The following is a 16270-nucleotide window of genomic DNA, read 5'->3' as shown; positions in this document are numbered from 1 at the left end:
GAAAAAAAAAAAGTCTTATGATGTTTTTTTGCTGGGGAGAAAAAGTAAGCCTTTATCTGGAAGAGAAATGGAGAGACAAACTTTTTTGATTGTCTCCATAGGTTGTCATGTAAAGTGTGTCAGGATGTTTTAGAATTAAATTATATTTAATCTTTACCACTCTCTATTGAGTTTGAAATCACAACTGATGTTTTTTAAATAATAAAATTGTGATTCAGAGATTTAAAGTGACTTTATCTTAAAATACATAATAGTTGGATAGCTGGATTCCAGATTGTTCTACAATATATTTATCTCCATCTATCTCAAAAATACACCCTTATCTATTCTATCTTATCTTATAATATTAAATATTTTAAAGTAATGCATCTGAAACAAGGGTGTGTCATTTTTTACTATTCAACACAAAAAATAAATAAAAGGTGAGAAAGAAAAAAACAGAAATTAAATCATTAAAATAAAAGATCTATACAGTTGGTAGAAGGACAAGAATGTATGTGAAAAGTTTTTTAAAACATAAATAATTATTTTAATGTTTACTCATTTTAATGTGTTCTTCTATATTCTCATATATACCGACTTTAATGCATTTTCACTTTGCCCAGCACTACAGATATTATCTTGCAAAAATGATATCCCAAAATCTATAAATAGAATCCAATTCCTGTCTAGCCCTCATTACAAAATTGTCCCTACTTAGGAGACACATATATAGAATATATTAAAGAATCATTAAAATGAGGTGTTTTTCAGTATTTTATATTTAACTATAAACATAGGAATAATATCTGCAATTAAACTGATGCATATTGACTCCAAGAGATGGCCTTACATAATTCATTTTGACATGTGGGCAGCATTTGAATGGTTTTATTCATCATACAGAATACAGAAATCTGAAATCTGAATAGACAGCAGTTAATATGGATGATCCTTTGCAAGTGAATTCTCCTAAGGATGGGGAATACATGTATACCTGTGGCGGATTCATGTTGATGTATGGCAAAACCAATACAATATTGTAAAGTAATTAGCCTCCAATTAAAATAAATAAATTTATTAAAAATATATATTGTATATATATTCTAGAACAAATAGTTTTTAGATCTATAGTTAAACTATTAAAAAAAAGTTTTAAAAACCTGAATTATAGATATGAAGTGAGTCATTCAAGGCTGTATAGTATAGTGACTTAGTGATCAACTTAGAAAACATGGAAGAGTATTCTCTAAATTCTGATAATGCAGAATTTTCCACTGATGCACACTTTTTATATTCTACACTTTCCTCAGTATTCATCAAAGTCGATCTCAGAAATCATTCTTGATTACAAAATAAAGCTGGTATGAGAATTCACAGAGGAATAGCAAGACTGTAGATTCACCAAAGAAGTCTACTTGGATTGGCTTTGCTGTGAGTGTTATAGGAAATCTCAGATTAGATTTGTTAAAATTTGTAAAGCATAAAATTCTTTCCAACAAGTTTTCAGAAAATTTGATCACTTCCTGTCTTCCTGCTGCTACTGCTGCTAAGTCGCTTCAGTCGTGTCCGACTCTGTGCGACCCCAGAGACGGCAGCCCGCCAGGCTCCCCCGTCCCTGGGATTCTCCAGGCAAGAGCACTGGAGTGGGTTGCCATTTCCTTCTTCAAAGTGTGAAAGTGAAGTTGCTCAGTCGTGTCCAACTCCTAGCGACCCCATGGACTGCAGCCTACCAGGCTTCTCCGTTCATTGGATTTGCCAAGCAAGAGTACTGGAGTGGGGTGCCATTGCCTATCTTCCTAGATCCCTAAAATCTCCTGATATGTTGGACCTCTCCAAACTGATTTTCCTTACTCATATGTAGGGTTGAGAAAACAGTAAACCAGGTTAGCAGTTCAATTATAATGGGAGTCTTCTAAAACATTAGTTTCATGAAATCAATTCTAGTGCTTAAAAACTGACTAGGTTTGCCTGGTAGGCCAGCTGGTAAAGAATCTGCCTGCAATGCAGGAGACCCCAGTTCGATTCCTGGGTTGAGAAGATCCCCTGGAGAAGGGATAGGCTACCCACTCTAGTATTCTTGGGCTTCCCTGGTGGCTCTGACTGTAAAGAATCCACCTGCAATGTGGAGACCTGGGTTAGATACCTGGGTTGGGAAGATCCCTGGAGAAGGGAACAGCTGTCCACTCCAGTATTCTTGCCTGGAGAATTGCCATGGACAGAGGAGCCTGGCAGGCTACCCCTGGTAGGGGTTGCAAAGGTCTACGTCAATCTAAATGTCTACAAGATTATTTTGCATGGCCATCAGTCATTTTCATCAGTGTTGTAAAATGACTTACACAGAATCAGAATCAAATTATCCAGAAATGTGTCTTCTAGTATCTAGACAAACATACTAGTCTACAGTATCCATACATGGAAGCCTACATAGCATTCTACATTCCTTAAAGTGTTTCTATAAATTCTACTTGTAGGGAAGTAGTATTATAATTCTAATATGATAAGCTTTAATTCTAGTATAATTAGTTCAACATCTAATATAAATAATTTTAAAGCTAAACTCTTTCTGGTCTACTTGTGTAATGAAGGAGAATAAATATATTCTTATTGCAAAACAAAACATGAAGGACATATACTTATTATAAGTTTCATCTTTCAGAATATCTGTATACCTAATTATTTGTTTAGTAATACTGATTCATTATTGCAAAACTTTATTGAACTATATTCATTAGAAACACACACATATACACACATAGAAATAATCACTATATGCTTCATATCTCTTATGCTATTAAAATTATGGTTCCCAAACTGTATAACTTCAAAAATTGAAAGCACATTACTTGATTATTAAATACTATCAGTAAAATTCCTAAGTCAGTAAATGTATATCAGCCATTATGAAATCTTTGTCTCTTCTTTAGTAGAACATGTAGAAACACTTAGAGGAATGTGGAATGTTATGTAGGCTTCCATGTAAGGATACTGTAGACTAGTGTTTGTCTACACACTAGAGGACACATTTCTAAGGTAATGGGATTCTGATTCTATGAAAGTCATTTTACATCACCATTTAGATGACTGATGGCAATGCAAAATAATCTTCGTGTAGACATTTAGATTTACATAGATAATTCTAATAGGTAATGTAAGGTTAGAACAAGGAATTTATCTGAACATGCATCTTTTCTGTAGAACAGATTTAAAGAAACATGAGATATTAAAAACGATCCATTAGATAAAATATGAAAATAGTACATACCTGGGGTTAAATATAATTGGAAAGTAGTTACAAATTTTAGCACCTTTATCAGTCACAGTTGTCACCATCATGTACACTCACTTTTACACTGTTGTCATCCATCACAATTGCATGATGATACAGTTTCCAATTGTCTCTTCGTGCTATGCCCATTTGATTCAAAAAACCTCTGCAGAGTGTTTTTTTTTTTTTTTTAGATATTATTTTCCTTCACTGGAAAGTTATTGATGTATACAGGAAGTAAAAAACAAAATGCAAATATTGACAGCATAACATACTTCAATTCACAAGATTTCTGTTTTAAAATAAAAATGGTTAGCTATACTTAAACATAGAGACTTCCCTGGTGGCTCAGACGGTAAAGCATCTGCCTACAAAGTGGGAGACCCAGGTTCAATCCCTGAGTAGGGAAGATCTCCTGGAGAAGGAAATAGCAACCCCTCCAGTGTTCTTGCTTGGAAAATCCCATGGATGAAGGAACCTGGTAGGTTACAGTCCATGGGGTCGCAGAGTTGGACACCACTGAGCAATCACTAGAACTGGAACTATACCTAAACATACGGTTTGTTACCTGAAATATTTCTAGAAGTTATCCCTCAAATTATATGTGTATAATTATAAACACTTATATGTATATACATACAAAGTAATATTAGCCATTTTAAACTTTACAATATACTCCATTTAATATTTTCATATAAAATCCATATAAATAATTTCTAGATATTAGAAAAAGTGGATTCATGGAGGAAAAGAGAACAAGGTAGGAAGCAACATTAAGATTACCATGAAGATTTGATGCTTTTGAACTGTGGTGTTGGAGAGGGTCCCTTGGACACTAAGGAGATAAAACTAGTCAATCCTAAAGGAAATCAGTCCTACATATTCATTGGAAGGACTGGTACTGAAGCCGAAACTCCAGTACTTTGGCCACCTGATGCAAAGAACTGACTCACTGGAAAAGACCCTAATGCTGGGAATGATTGAAGGTGGGAGGAGAAGGGGATGACAGAGGGTAAGATTGTTGGTTGGCATCACCAAGTCAATGGACATGAAATGAGCAAGCTCTGGCAGTTAGTAATGGACAGGGAAGCCTTGAGTGCTGCAGTCCATGGGGTCGCAAGGAGTCGGACACGACTGAGAGACTGAACTGAACTGAAACTGATTATTTAACCACTCTTAATTCATTAAAAAAATTATAATAAATTGGAAATAAGAAAGTCTTCCATATTTCTTAGCACTGATATCCTTAAGTGTTAAATTTATTCTTTGTCACTTGAACACATCCAAAGTATCTTCCAAGACCTTCATCTCACTTCCCATCAAGAAAATCACATTTATGAATCAACTCCAAAACCATTTTCTTTTGTCCATTTCATATGCCACAATCACTACTAAACTATATAGTAAGAAGTGCAGCTGCTCCTGGACCTCAAACTTCTTTTAAAATTCTTTGCTTCCTATGTCTTACATAGAACACATTAAACATTTCCTAAACTGACTATCTTAAATCCTGAATAATTTCAATATGTATAATAGCCAAACTTCCAAAAGGGTTAATACAATATTAACAGAATCAGTACCTGTGCCATGACACAGTGTACTTTCATGAACATTTCTCTGCCCCTAAAGACTGGATAACTATGTTGCTTACAAACTTTCTCTACTTTGCTGCAGTCTTTCCCTTCTCTAGAGGACATACAACAGGCTATAGTATACACACAATAATGAATCCTCCCATCTTTAATAAATATTATTTATCCTTCAACTTCCTTTCTCCTATACAGATCTTTTTCTGATTAAGGTCAAATAAATTCTTCTAATAGTTGAAGTGCAATTTTAAAGAATGTAAAATCTTATTACATACTGCATAATAGAATATCATAATTATATTCAGTAATCTTTCAAGAATTGGTGTAGTTAAGAGTAAGGCCATTCAGCATAAGTCCAGAACAGTAGTTCAGACAATAGCAACAATTGCCTTTATTACTGATTTTGCTAGGTTTTATTTTCATTTCACAATCATTCTCAATCAGATCATTTATTGGAATTGTGTGACAGGTTTCAGGTTTAAAAGAGCTTTACATCTTAAAACACATGACTATATGTTCGAGCAGTTCATTTATTTTTTTTAAAATATTTTTAAGGATATATATTCTAGTATATGTATTATTTTAAACAGTTTCAGTCAAATACAGCTTTCTTTTTGGAGTTCTCTGGCTAATGAGATACCTGAATGGATTTATATCTTATTATAAATGTTAATTGGAGAAAGGAATGGCATCCCACTCCAGTATTCTTGCCTGGAAAATCCTATGGACAGAGGATCATGACAGGCTACAGTCCATGGGGTAGCAAAGAGTCAGACATGACTAAGAGACTAACACACATAAACATAAGCATTTAATTCTGAATAAATCTCTGAGTACTTGCTGAAGAGCCCATCTTACTGTGGAGTGAATAAAAATAAAAATAAAAATACAAAGAGTATTAGTACCTTTAATTATATCTGCACTTCCATTCACTCACTGGTTTGATTAGCTGCAGAGGTCCAAGGGTCATCATATAAACAAAGTTGTTTCCTCAGTAAAATCTTTGAAAGCTTTCTAAATGAATGTATTTATATATACATTAATATTTTATTTCTCTATAGTTGACATTTTAAATACCTCCATGGAAACTTAGGAGCACCAATGATTCTAGAACTTTGTTACCTGAAAGTTTATTCTAATACTTTTTTTTTTTTTTTTGCTATTGACTTAGGAAAGTCCACTGAGATTTAGCAAATGTAGGTTAAGTTACTAATAGCCTAGGATGGCCAGATGCCAAAGTTGGGAAAGACGTTTTAAGGGTCATTTCAATGGGGAAATAAATGACTTGTTTATTCAGATTATTCCCATATTATTATGACTCTAAACACTTTGGGTCATATACTTTATATATTGCTTTTCAGGAAGTCACATTAATGATATGACTGCAAGTTGTTGTTCAGTCGCCAAGCTATGTCCGACTCATTGCAACTCCATGGACTGTGGCATGCCAGGCTGCCACATCATTTCCCAGTTTGCCCAAGTTGATGTCCATTGATTAAATCAGTGCTGTCATCCAAGCATCATCTCCCGGTTTGCCCAAGTTGATGTCCATTGATTGAATCGGTGCTGTCATCCAAGCATCATCTCCCAGTTTGCCCAAGTCGATGTCCATTGATTGAATCGGTGCTGTCATCCAAGCATCTCATGCTCTGTCACCTCTTCTCCTCCTGCTTTCATTCTTTCCTAACATCTCAGTCTTTTCCATTGAGTTAGCTGTTCGCATCAGGAGGCCAAAGTATTGGAGCTTTAGCTTCAGCATCAGTCCTCCCAAAGAATATTCAGGGTTGATTTGATTTACAATTGACTGGTTTGATCTCCTTGATTTCCAAGGGACTCTTCAAGAATCTTCTCCAAGCATCCTAGTTTGAAAGCATCAATTCTTCCATGCTCTGCCTTCTTAATAAAAGCATACCAGCCAAACTCTTAAAATATCAAATATATGGGAGTTTACTTTAAGTAATAAATATTTTCAGTGGTTTCCATTTGGATAGAAATACATATTCTGGAGAATTCTATGGACAGAGGAGCCTGGTAGGTTACAGTTCATAGGGTCACAAAGAGTCAGACCTGACTACATGACTAACACTTTCACTTTTTCACTTCACATATTAAAATATAAAACAATTTTCACTTATTAATCAAAATAAAGAAAATGATATTATTGTGATTCAATATTCAGAAAATAGAGTGAAGTAATTTTATTGCATATAATACATTAACATTGTTACATTTATCATAGTTACAACTAATTATACGTTTTACTTATGAAGATATAATATTGGAGTTCTTCAATTTGTTAAATATAATTTTCAAAATATTTGAGTATTTTTTACAATATGTCTCAGTAAAGACATTTTTGCATTTAAATTATCTTCAGTTGCTTATTTTCATGGATCTGGATGTTTATTTCCCTCTTCACATTTGGGACATTCATGTCATTATTTTAAATAAGTTTCCTCTCCCCTTTCTCTTTGTCTGCTCCTTGTGGGATAATGTTTATATTGTTTGTTTATAAAACTTCATAAATTATATTAGATTTTTCACTCCTTTGTATTCTGTTTTTTTTTTTTTTTTTTTTACCCTCTACCCAGATAAGTTCAAATAATCTTTCTTTGGCTTAATTACATCCACTGTTGAGCCTTGATTTTTTTTTTTTTTCCTAGTTCAGTCACTACATTCTCCAGTTCTAGAATTTTGGTTTGGTTCTTTTAAATGTATACATTCTTTTTTTTTTCTTGATCTTCTTATTTAATTCAGATATTGATTCTCTGATATTGTTTAATTGTCTGTATTCTGTTTAGTTCGCTAAGCTTCTCTATGATAAATATTCTGAAAATTTTTAGGTAGTTTTTAGCTCTTCAATTCTTTAGGGTCCAATTACCTATACCTTATTTTGTCCTTTGATAGTACCCTCTTGCAAACATGTGAAACTTTTGTTCTGATTTTTTTTGTTTTCACATTTGAATAAGTCACAATGTCCAGTCTTATTAGACTAGATTGGAGAGAGACAGCCTTTATTTGGGTCAGGCCAACAGACAGATAACATGGGTGTGATTGCTTACAGGGTCCATGGATGAGTGGGCTTGATGTTTGTGTCTATATTAAAATTGCAGGTTCATTTGACTTTCTTTTTCTCATTAGAGAACTCTAAAGGAGAAATCTCTCTGCCCTGTACTTCATGATATCAGGGAACCAGTGACTCAGAACAAAACTGTCTTTTCTATCCTCTTCAATGTATCTTTCCCATTTCTGTGCTCCATCTGAGTGCTGTAATCTCTCATCTGGGATCCAGAGCTCTAATGACATTATGTTTGTGCATGGATAGTTATTTATGTTCATGTTTCCATGAGGGATGAAGTTTATAATCTATCCCACCATCTTTCTGACACAATAACCATGTGTGAACACCATGGCCATGTGTTTAGTCAAAGAAGTACTAACATAGACACACGCAGCACATTCCATGCCTCAACAAGCCCACTGAATAATTTGATTCTAAAATAGTCATTTTAATTCCATGAGTACAGGGGAAAGTGGGGAGTACTGAGTATCACTTATCTCCCTTGAAAATGGTACAAAACCAAGCAGAGCATGGAATCATGGATTTCCTTTACCCCACGAAAGAAGAATATGGAAGTTGAACAATATCCTGAGTTGTGTATTTTTTAAAAGATTTGAAAAGTTTCTCTGCTCAGTAAAATTATTCATTAAATCACACAATTATAAAGAAATATCACATTTACTTATTTTGAAAAAGAGGTACCATTCTCTGTTCCCAAATAGAAAAATTCAAGTGATAAATATTTTCACAAAAAATTCTTGAAAAAAATAACAAGAACTCATAAAGTAAAATATCCACATGAAATAAATTATATGATTGATGGATGTCTTCATAGTCTTTCTAAACTGACATACATATGGTGAAATATGATTTACTAGTAAATCGATCAAAATGAATATTAGTTTCTTTCTCCACAAATATTTTCCAAATTGCATACAATCACACTAAAAAATCTCACGTTTTGGTGAAAACTTTTGCAAGCTAATTCTAATAATTACATGGAAATTCAATAGGCTGGAAATAACCAAGACATGATTTGAAATGTATATATTTGAAGGCAGAACAAATATTCAATAAATAGAATCTGAGCATATGAAGGAGAAAAGAACAAACTGGTGATGTTTAACAGTATGTAAATGTTATATAAAATTATATAATTTTACCACCTGTACTTATTTATTCAGTTTCAAGCAATTGTAGGCATTGCTTACATTTTAGAGATATAATAAGACCCATATTATTTTTATTATTTTTTTTAATAAGACCTATACTTTTAAATGACAAAAAAAGAATGTAAATTTTCTTCTAGTAGTTTTGGGGAATATTTATTTTTAGAAGTTGATAATAATTACTATTGTAAAATGTTCTTTGTATTAGTGATAAAATGGCATGGAATCTTCCATTCATCCATTTTATTGTCAATAACCACAACATACTTCCCTTTACTCTTCTCCCTTTTCCAGGAATTTTACCTCTCAGAGTACTAATCAGGCATAGTGACAAGTGCTTGAATCTTAATCCGTGACAGCTTGAGCCCTCCTAGCTTGGTAAAATGGCATGCTAAGGTCTCCAAATTTTTGTGCTGCTCTTCTATCTTCATAGTTTGTCAACTCCAAAGCTATCAGTGATGACGTGATTTAGTCACTAAGTCATGTCTGACTCTTGCCACCCCATGGACTGTAACCCACTAGGCTCTTCTGTCCATGGGATTCCCCAGGCAAGCATACTGGATTGGGTTGCCATTTCCTTCTCCAGAAGATCTTCCTGACACAGGGATTGAACCCAGGTCTCCTGGATTGCAGGTGGATTCATTACTGATTGAGTGACAAAGGGAGTCCAAAGTGATCAGAGAAGTGGACAACTGCACGTCTTTATCTGAACTCAGTACTTCTTTTAACTTTCTAACTCAACCTTCAGGCTCTAACTGGGTCTCAGCAGTCAGACAAACTGCCCAAACTAGGGGCTAGAACACTCTGGCACTGGGTAGTTTCTCTTTTGTTAAAGTTTGTTACATGAACAAGAACCAGTAGGAAAGCCTGGCATAAGGGAGCAACACCATTACACAGGTTTCAAAAAAAATCTGACATATGAGCTATTCTTTACCACACAGAAGTTGTTGGTCAACTTGAAATTTCCATTCATGAACTTTTCTTTCCAAGATTCTTTAATGTGATCTCCAGCTAGCTCATTAATTGTTGGTTCATAATTCTCTTCTGTATATTCAGGGCAAGGAGAGGCTAACAAAAGAGAATGACCCCTTGTGGGAGAGAGCAAATTAGCCAAGATGGCACATTCAAGCTCTCTCACTCCACATTTTGTAAATAATGACTATGTAATAGCTGAGATCGCTTATCACTGTGCATGCATGTCATGAGGGACTCACTTTGTCACGGGTTGTGTGTTGTAGGGATACGCAAGCTCCACCTAGAAGCAGCAGCATTACTGCTGCACCACGGCTGTGTCTGTGGGGTCAGCTATGAGAGGAAAGAATACAGTGTGTCTACTGCTACGGCTACTGCGTCAGCCAGGAGAGAATAGATGCGTCTGCAGTTCATATGGCTCCTCAAGTCTTCTTCCAGCATTTTAGCTTGTGCCTTGCCTACCATGGGTTCAATGAACAGTGCACACAGAGAGATACAGCTAGATAGTCGGCATCATGAACAGGATCAGCAATACACCCCTCCAGATTGGTTGGTGATAATTTTGATAATCTTGTCTCAGGGAAGATTTACCTTGTCTGATAACAATTATGTTCCACCAAAACCTCCTTGGTTCTCAGAGTTTATGTATCCTGCTTTTCAAATATCATTTGAGTTTATCATCAAAAGCCTCACTTACAGAATAGTGGTTTGCTGCTGCTGCTGCTAAGTCACTTCAGTCGTGTCTGACTCTGTGCGACCCCATAGACGGCAACCCACCAGGCTCCCCAATCCCTGGGATTCTCCAGGCAAGAAAACTGGAGTGGGTTGCCATTTCCCTTTCCAATGCATGAAAATGAAAAGTGAAAGTGAAGTCACTCAGTCGTGCCCAACTCTTAGTAACCCAATGGACTGCAGCCTACCAGGCTCCTCCATCCATGGGATGTTCCAGGCAAGAGTACTGGAGTGGGTTGCCATTGCCTTCTCCTACTTATTATTAAACTCTAAACTTTTCTAATGTGTTTGCCTCTGGTCAGTTTTGAGTCACCAGCCATATGCTGACTTTCTTTCTGGCAATGTTTTGGCCCGATCTATGGAGGCTATGGTTAGGTCAATGGTGACCTCCAAGAGAGTTTATGCCAAAGGGGACCTTGCCAGACAGCTGTTTCCACTCCCCCACCCCATCCCTGTTGTAAGCCCCTGCTGACCCATGTCTCCACAGGACACCGTCCAACACTAGCAGGTAGTTTTAGTTGAGTTTCCTGTGGAATCACTGCTCCTTTCCTCTGATTCTCTGTGCACACAAGGTTTTGTTTGTGCCCTCCAAGACTGGAATCTGTTTTCCTCAGTCTGTGGAAGAAACAGAGACCCCACAGAGACTGAGGCAGAACTGTGTTTGAGTATCTCCTGTGGAGGTACAGGTCAGCAGTGGACTGCCACAGAGGTAGGAGCTCTGAGTGCAGCAGACTTGGGAATGGCTGGGTGCAGCAGACTTGGGTATGGCATGAGTCTTCTCGGAGAAGGATGCCAATAATCCCACCATAGAGCTGCCAGAACTTACATCAGATCAGATCAGTCACTCAGTCGTGTCTGACTTTTTGCGACTCCATGAATCGCAGCATGCCAGGCCTCCCTGTACATCACCAACTCCCAGAGTTCACTGAGACTCACGTCCATCGAGTCAGTGAGGCCATCCAGCCATCTCATCCTCTGTCGTCCCCTTCTCCTCCTGCCCCCAATCCCTGCCAGCATCAGAGTCTTTTCCAATGAGTCAACTCTTAGCATGAGGTGGCCAAAGTACTAGAGTTTCAGCTTTAGCATCATTCCTTCCAAAGAAATCCCAGGGCTTATCTCCTTCAGAATGGACTGCTTGGATCTCCTTGCAGTCCAAGGGACTCTCAGAGTCTTCTCCAACACCACACTTCAAAAGCATCAATTCTTTGGTGCTCAGCCTTCTTCACAGTCCAACTCTCACATCCATACATGACCATTGGAAAAACCATAGCCTTGACTAGATGGACCTTTGTTGGCAAAGTAATGCCTCTGCTTTTGAATATGCTATCTAGGTTGGTCATAACTTTCCTTCCAAGGAGTAAGTGTAGGAAATTAATTTTATATAATGCTAAATCTTCATTTTCTAGGCAGTTACTTAAGAAGTAAATAAAATTGTTTCCAGTTTCTTTTAAAGGGCAGAACAAAATATATTGTTTCAGGACAGAAATAGATTGATGTCTCCTGATTCCTTCTATTACTCACTACCTAAAATGGGAAGGAGTCTGGAATACATTTGCCTGCTTGCTTCCACACTTTCTTAGGATATTTCCAATGACAAAAACTGACATCCACATCATTTTGCTGGTTTTACATGATGTCATCCCCTTTGTATTTGTTCAATCTACATTTCTCAAAGCATAGAGCATGTGTGCTTACATACGTTCTCATACTCAGATAGTAACCTTGCTTAATTATTGCTCTGCTGCCATTTGGAAATTCTTAATTTTATCACTGAGTACACACGTGAGCAGAGGATCTATACTGGGTGGCGGCATTAATATGCAGTTTCAGTCCAGCAGCAGGACTTGTACACATAAGGGCAAGCAACATGGACATGAAGCAATATGCCTGGCCTCCCCATGTCCACACATGCATTAGTGTTCAGGGCACTACAGGACCCCAGGGAAGTGGCTGGGTGGAGCTTGAACCCAGATTGGTGGTAGTGGTGACAAGAGCAAATATAGATACAACAACAGTGGTGACTAGGCCACCACCTAGGAGAGAGAAGATTTACTTGGCTGGAGAAATGACTCTTATGGAGATGGGGGCTGACTTATTTTTCCGTTCAGTGTTAATCTCTGTGTAATCTACTAAATTATTAACAATCTCACCCAAGTGTTAGAACAGGAAATGATAGGTTTAGGGAGTAAACATTTCCAATAAATACTTACAAAAGTGTACAAATAATCATTACAAAAGATCATATCATGGAATTATTATCAGAGTATAAAATTTATGGTTTTAAAAACTGTTGAAATATTGTAAAACAAATATCCACAGGCTTAGAAATAATATTTAAAGCTTGCTTAAAGATTTAAAATTAATTTGAAAGATCAGAGGTGGAAAAGCATACCATTTTCATGTAAACTTTCAGAAAGCACTTATTAAAACATTTTAAAAAATTAATTTTCTTATAATTGAATGTGTAGTGATAAAATGAGTGAGCAGATAATTGAAACATCATTCTTATACAAAGTCAACTAATTGTCAGAAATTGAAGATGAATCATTAAAATGCCATTGACTAAATTTATATTTAAAGTTAAATTTAGACTTATATAAAATAGATTTGTATTAATTGATAATTTGAAGCTGCTTCATAAGATAAATACTTTTAGAAAACATTTCTTCTCCTTTTGAATCATCAGATATGTGTGTACTAGAATTTATATTTAATATAATTTATCAAATATACAGCCTGATATTCTCCTAAACTATAAGCACTCCTAATAGCTCCAGTAACATAAGCAGAAAGAATCTTTTAAAATTTAAATATTAAAAATCATCACAAATTCATTGAAACTTAGTATTTATCACCAGATGCTGAAAACACTTTAATTATATTAACTGAGAATAAAGTTTCTAAAGCTTTAAATTGAGTGAAAATAAAGTGGAAAGGATTGATCTCCCAAATCTGATAATGAAGCATTATGTTTATATGCAATATATATATATATATATATATATATATATATATATTGGAATGTGTAATTTCATTTCACAACTAAAGAATTAATTTTGAAGAAAAAACTACATTTGAGCAGCAATAATCTTTTTTTTCAGATTTTTGAGCAAGAGTCTTCATATGTTCATTTTGGGATTTGCCTTGCATATTATGTAGAATATGAATCTCCCCTTCTCTGCCACATGTGAGAGGTCAAGTGCATTTCTGCATTGATCACTAATGGATAACAATTTGCATGGAAATTTACTTGAACTGATGAATTTTTGTTGATACAGTGATGAGATCTGTTTAAGAAAGTGATCAAGCCATCATATGAACTAAGAAAATTAGTTTACAAAGTTAACTTTCCCAGTAAAACTATGGGATGTAGTGAGTGGAGAATAAAAACTCATTTGAGAGACATCATCTAATACAAACGTTGTAATGGCAACTTAGCAGGTACACAGTATGTTTTGAGAGTAGCTGTTTGCATGGATTTCCTCAACAATTTTAATTTCCACTAATGAGACTAACTGCTGACCCACTTGTATAATTGTCTTAGCAATCTCTTGTGGCATTTTCAAGGCCTATTGTTGATTTCCAGGTATACCTAATATGATAGATGCATCACCCTGTAATTAACATAAACTTCTCAGTTTCTGTTCAGAGTGGTATAAGCACTTCAGAATTCTCAGCTAAATCTCTAACAAGAAGTTTCCCTATATTGGAATTAAAAAAAAAAAAAGTGTTACTGGTAATTATGGTTATACTATAGGAAGAACAAAAAGTATTCTGTCTTTTAATTTTATCTAAACATTCAGAAAATGTGGTTCAGACCTATTGAAAAATGTATTGAAAACTGTGGAACTGTTATGGTGAATGATATTCTGTTATTCAGTTAATGTCTGTGTTTACTACTAAATGACAGAATTTTTCTAGTTGACAGCCTATCAAAAAGCATTTGAAATTGATTTAAAAAAAAGAGACAAGAAATAAGATTGAGGTTTTTCAAGATATGAACTATTTTCTTGTCCTCTAGATCAGTTTTACTCTTTTCATTTAATAAAAATATTTTTAATGACTATAGAGTTATAAACAGATTTATATCATATATATATATATATATATATATATATATATATATATAACTCCTGGTATTCATGAAAAAATTTAGTCTACATTTTCATAGGGGAGATTCTCTGAGTTACTCTTCTCAGGGCCCCAATCACCTCCTTGTTTCTCAGGCTGTAGATAATAGGATTGAGCATCGGGGTAAGGATGATGTAAAAGACAGCCAGAACTTTGTCCTCTGTTGGAGTACGCAGAAATCTTGGGCGTAGATACGTGTAAACAAAGGGTGCATAGTAGAAAGAAACCACAGTGAGGTGGGTGCTGCAGGTTGAATAGGCCTTCTTCTTCCCTTCTGCTGAGTTCATGCAATAGACAGCAAGGAGAACACGGCCATAGGAAAAAGCAATACCAATGAAGGGCAGCAAAAGGAAAAGTGTGGTGCTCAGAAACACCGTGTATTCATAGACCGTTATATCAATGCAGGCTATTGTCAACATGACTGTGACATCACAGAAGAAATGATTGATGGACCTGGATTGGCAATAAGGGATAGAGAGAATATATGTGGTGTGGGCACAGGAGTTGATAGAGCCCATTATCCAAGATCCTGTTATCATCAATATGCACACTTTTCTGCTGATTCTGATGGGATAATGAAGAGGAAAGCAAATGGCCACATAACGATCATAAGCCATAGAGGCCAAAAGCAATCCTTCTGCACATGCCATAGTCAAGAAGAAGAAGCTCTGAATCCCACACCCAATGATGGAGATAGACTTGTTTGCAAACAGAAAATCATAGGCCATTTTGGGAACAGTAGTAGAGATGTAGTTCAGATCCATAAGGGAGAGCTGGCTAAGCAGAAAATACATGGGCTTGTGAAGACGGATGTCCAGAAAGATGAGAAGAATCATGGAAAGGTTACCAACTAGAGCCATTAAGAAAATGAAACCAATGAGAATAAAAAGGAACAGACCAGTTCTTGAAGAGGGAAACAATCCCAATAAGATGAAATCAGTTGATGTTTGATTATAATTTCCCATGGGTCATTCATGTAATTATTCCTAAAGGCAGACACAAAAGTACATAATTCAAGTTTAAAACAATAATATATTTCTATAGTATTATTTTAGTCAGGCTGAATATTGTTTAAAGTTTTACTACTCTGTAATAAAGAACTGGAGTTATCTATATTTGAAAAATTGTAATAATAATGAAGTTAAAATTATAAAGAATAGCATTTTAAGAACTTATATATTTGAGTGACTGTACAACATGAGCAGAATACAGAAAACTAAATAAATATTTTATTAAAAAGGATTTTCTTCTAAAATTCTTAACATCTCTTGAAACATTTTCTTGAAATTCCCAGTATCACCTTAAAGTTTCTTGACTGTGAAAAGCAAAATAAGAGGAACTATTTATATGGAAAGACTAACTAAAATAT

The 16270-nt window shown here is 35.4% G+C and overlaps 1 protein-coding gene across 1 annotated transcript; it reads right to left on the bottom strand.

Annotated features, from left to right (window-relative positions):
* Positions 1-14927: 14927 nt before the first annotated feature.
* Positions 14928-15866, bottom strand: OR2L2C (olfactory receptor family 2 subfamily L member 2C). Its single transcript, NM_001390229.1, has one exon. The coding sequence runs from the start codon at positions 15864-15866 to the stop codon at positions 14928-14930; it is 939 nt and encodes a 312-aa protein (NP_001377158.1).
* Between the last annotated feature and the right edge of the window lie 404 nt (positions 15867-16270).

The sequence above is a fragment of the Bos taurus genome, chromosome 7 (assembly GCF_002263795.3).
Source record: "Bos taurus isolate L1 Dominette 01449 registration number 42190680 breed Hereford chromosome 7, ARS-UCD2.0, whole genome shotgun sequence".
NCBI classification, from domain to species: domain Eukaryota; kingdom Metazoa; phylum Chordata; class Mammalia; order Artiodactyla; family Bovidae; genus Bos; species Bos taurus.
Note: the sequence above shows the minus strand (reverse complement) of the source record. Positions and strands in the feature narration are given on the sequence as shown.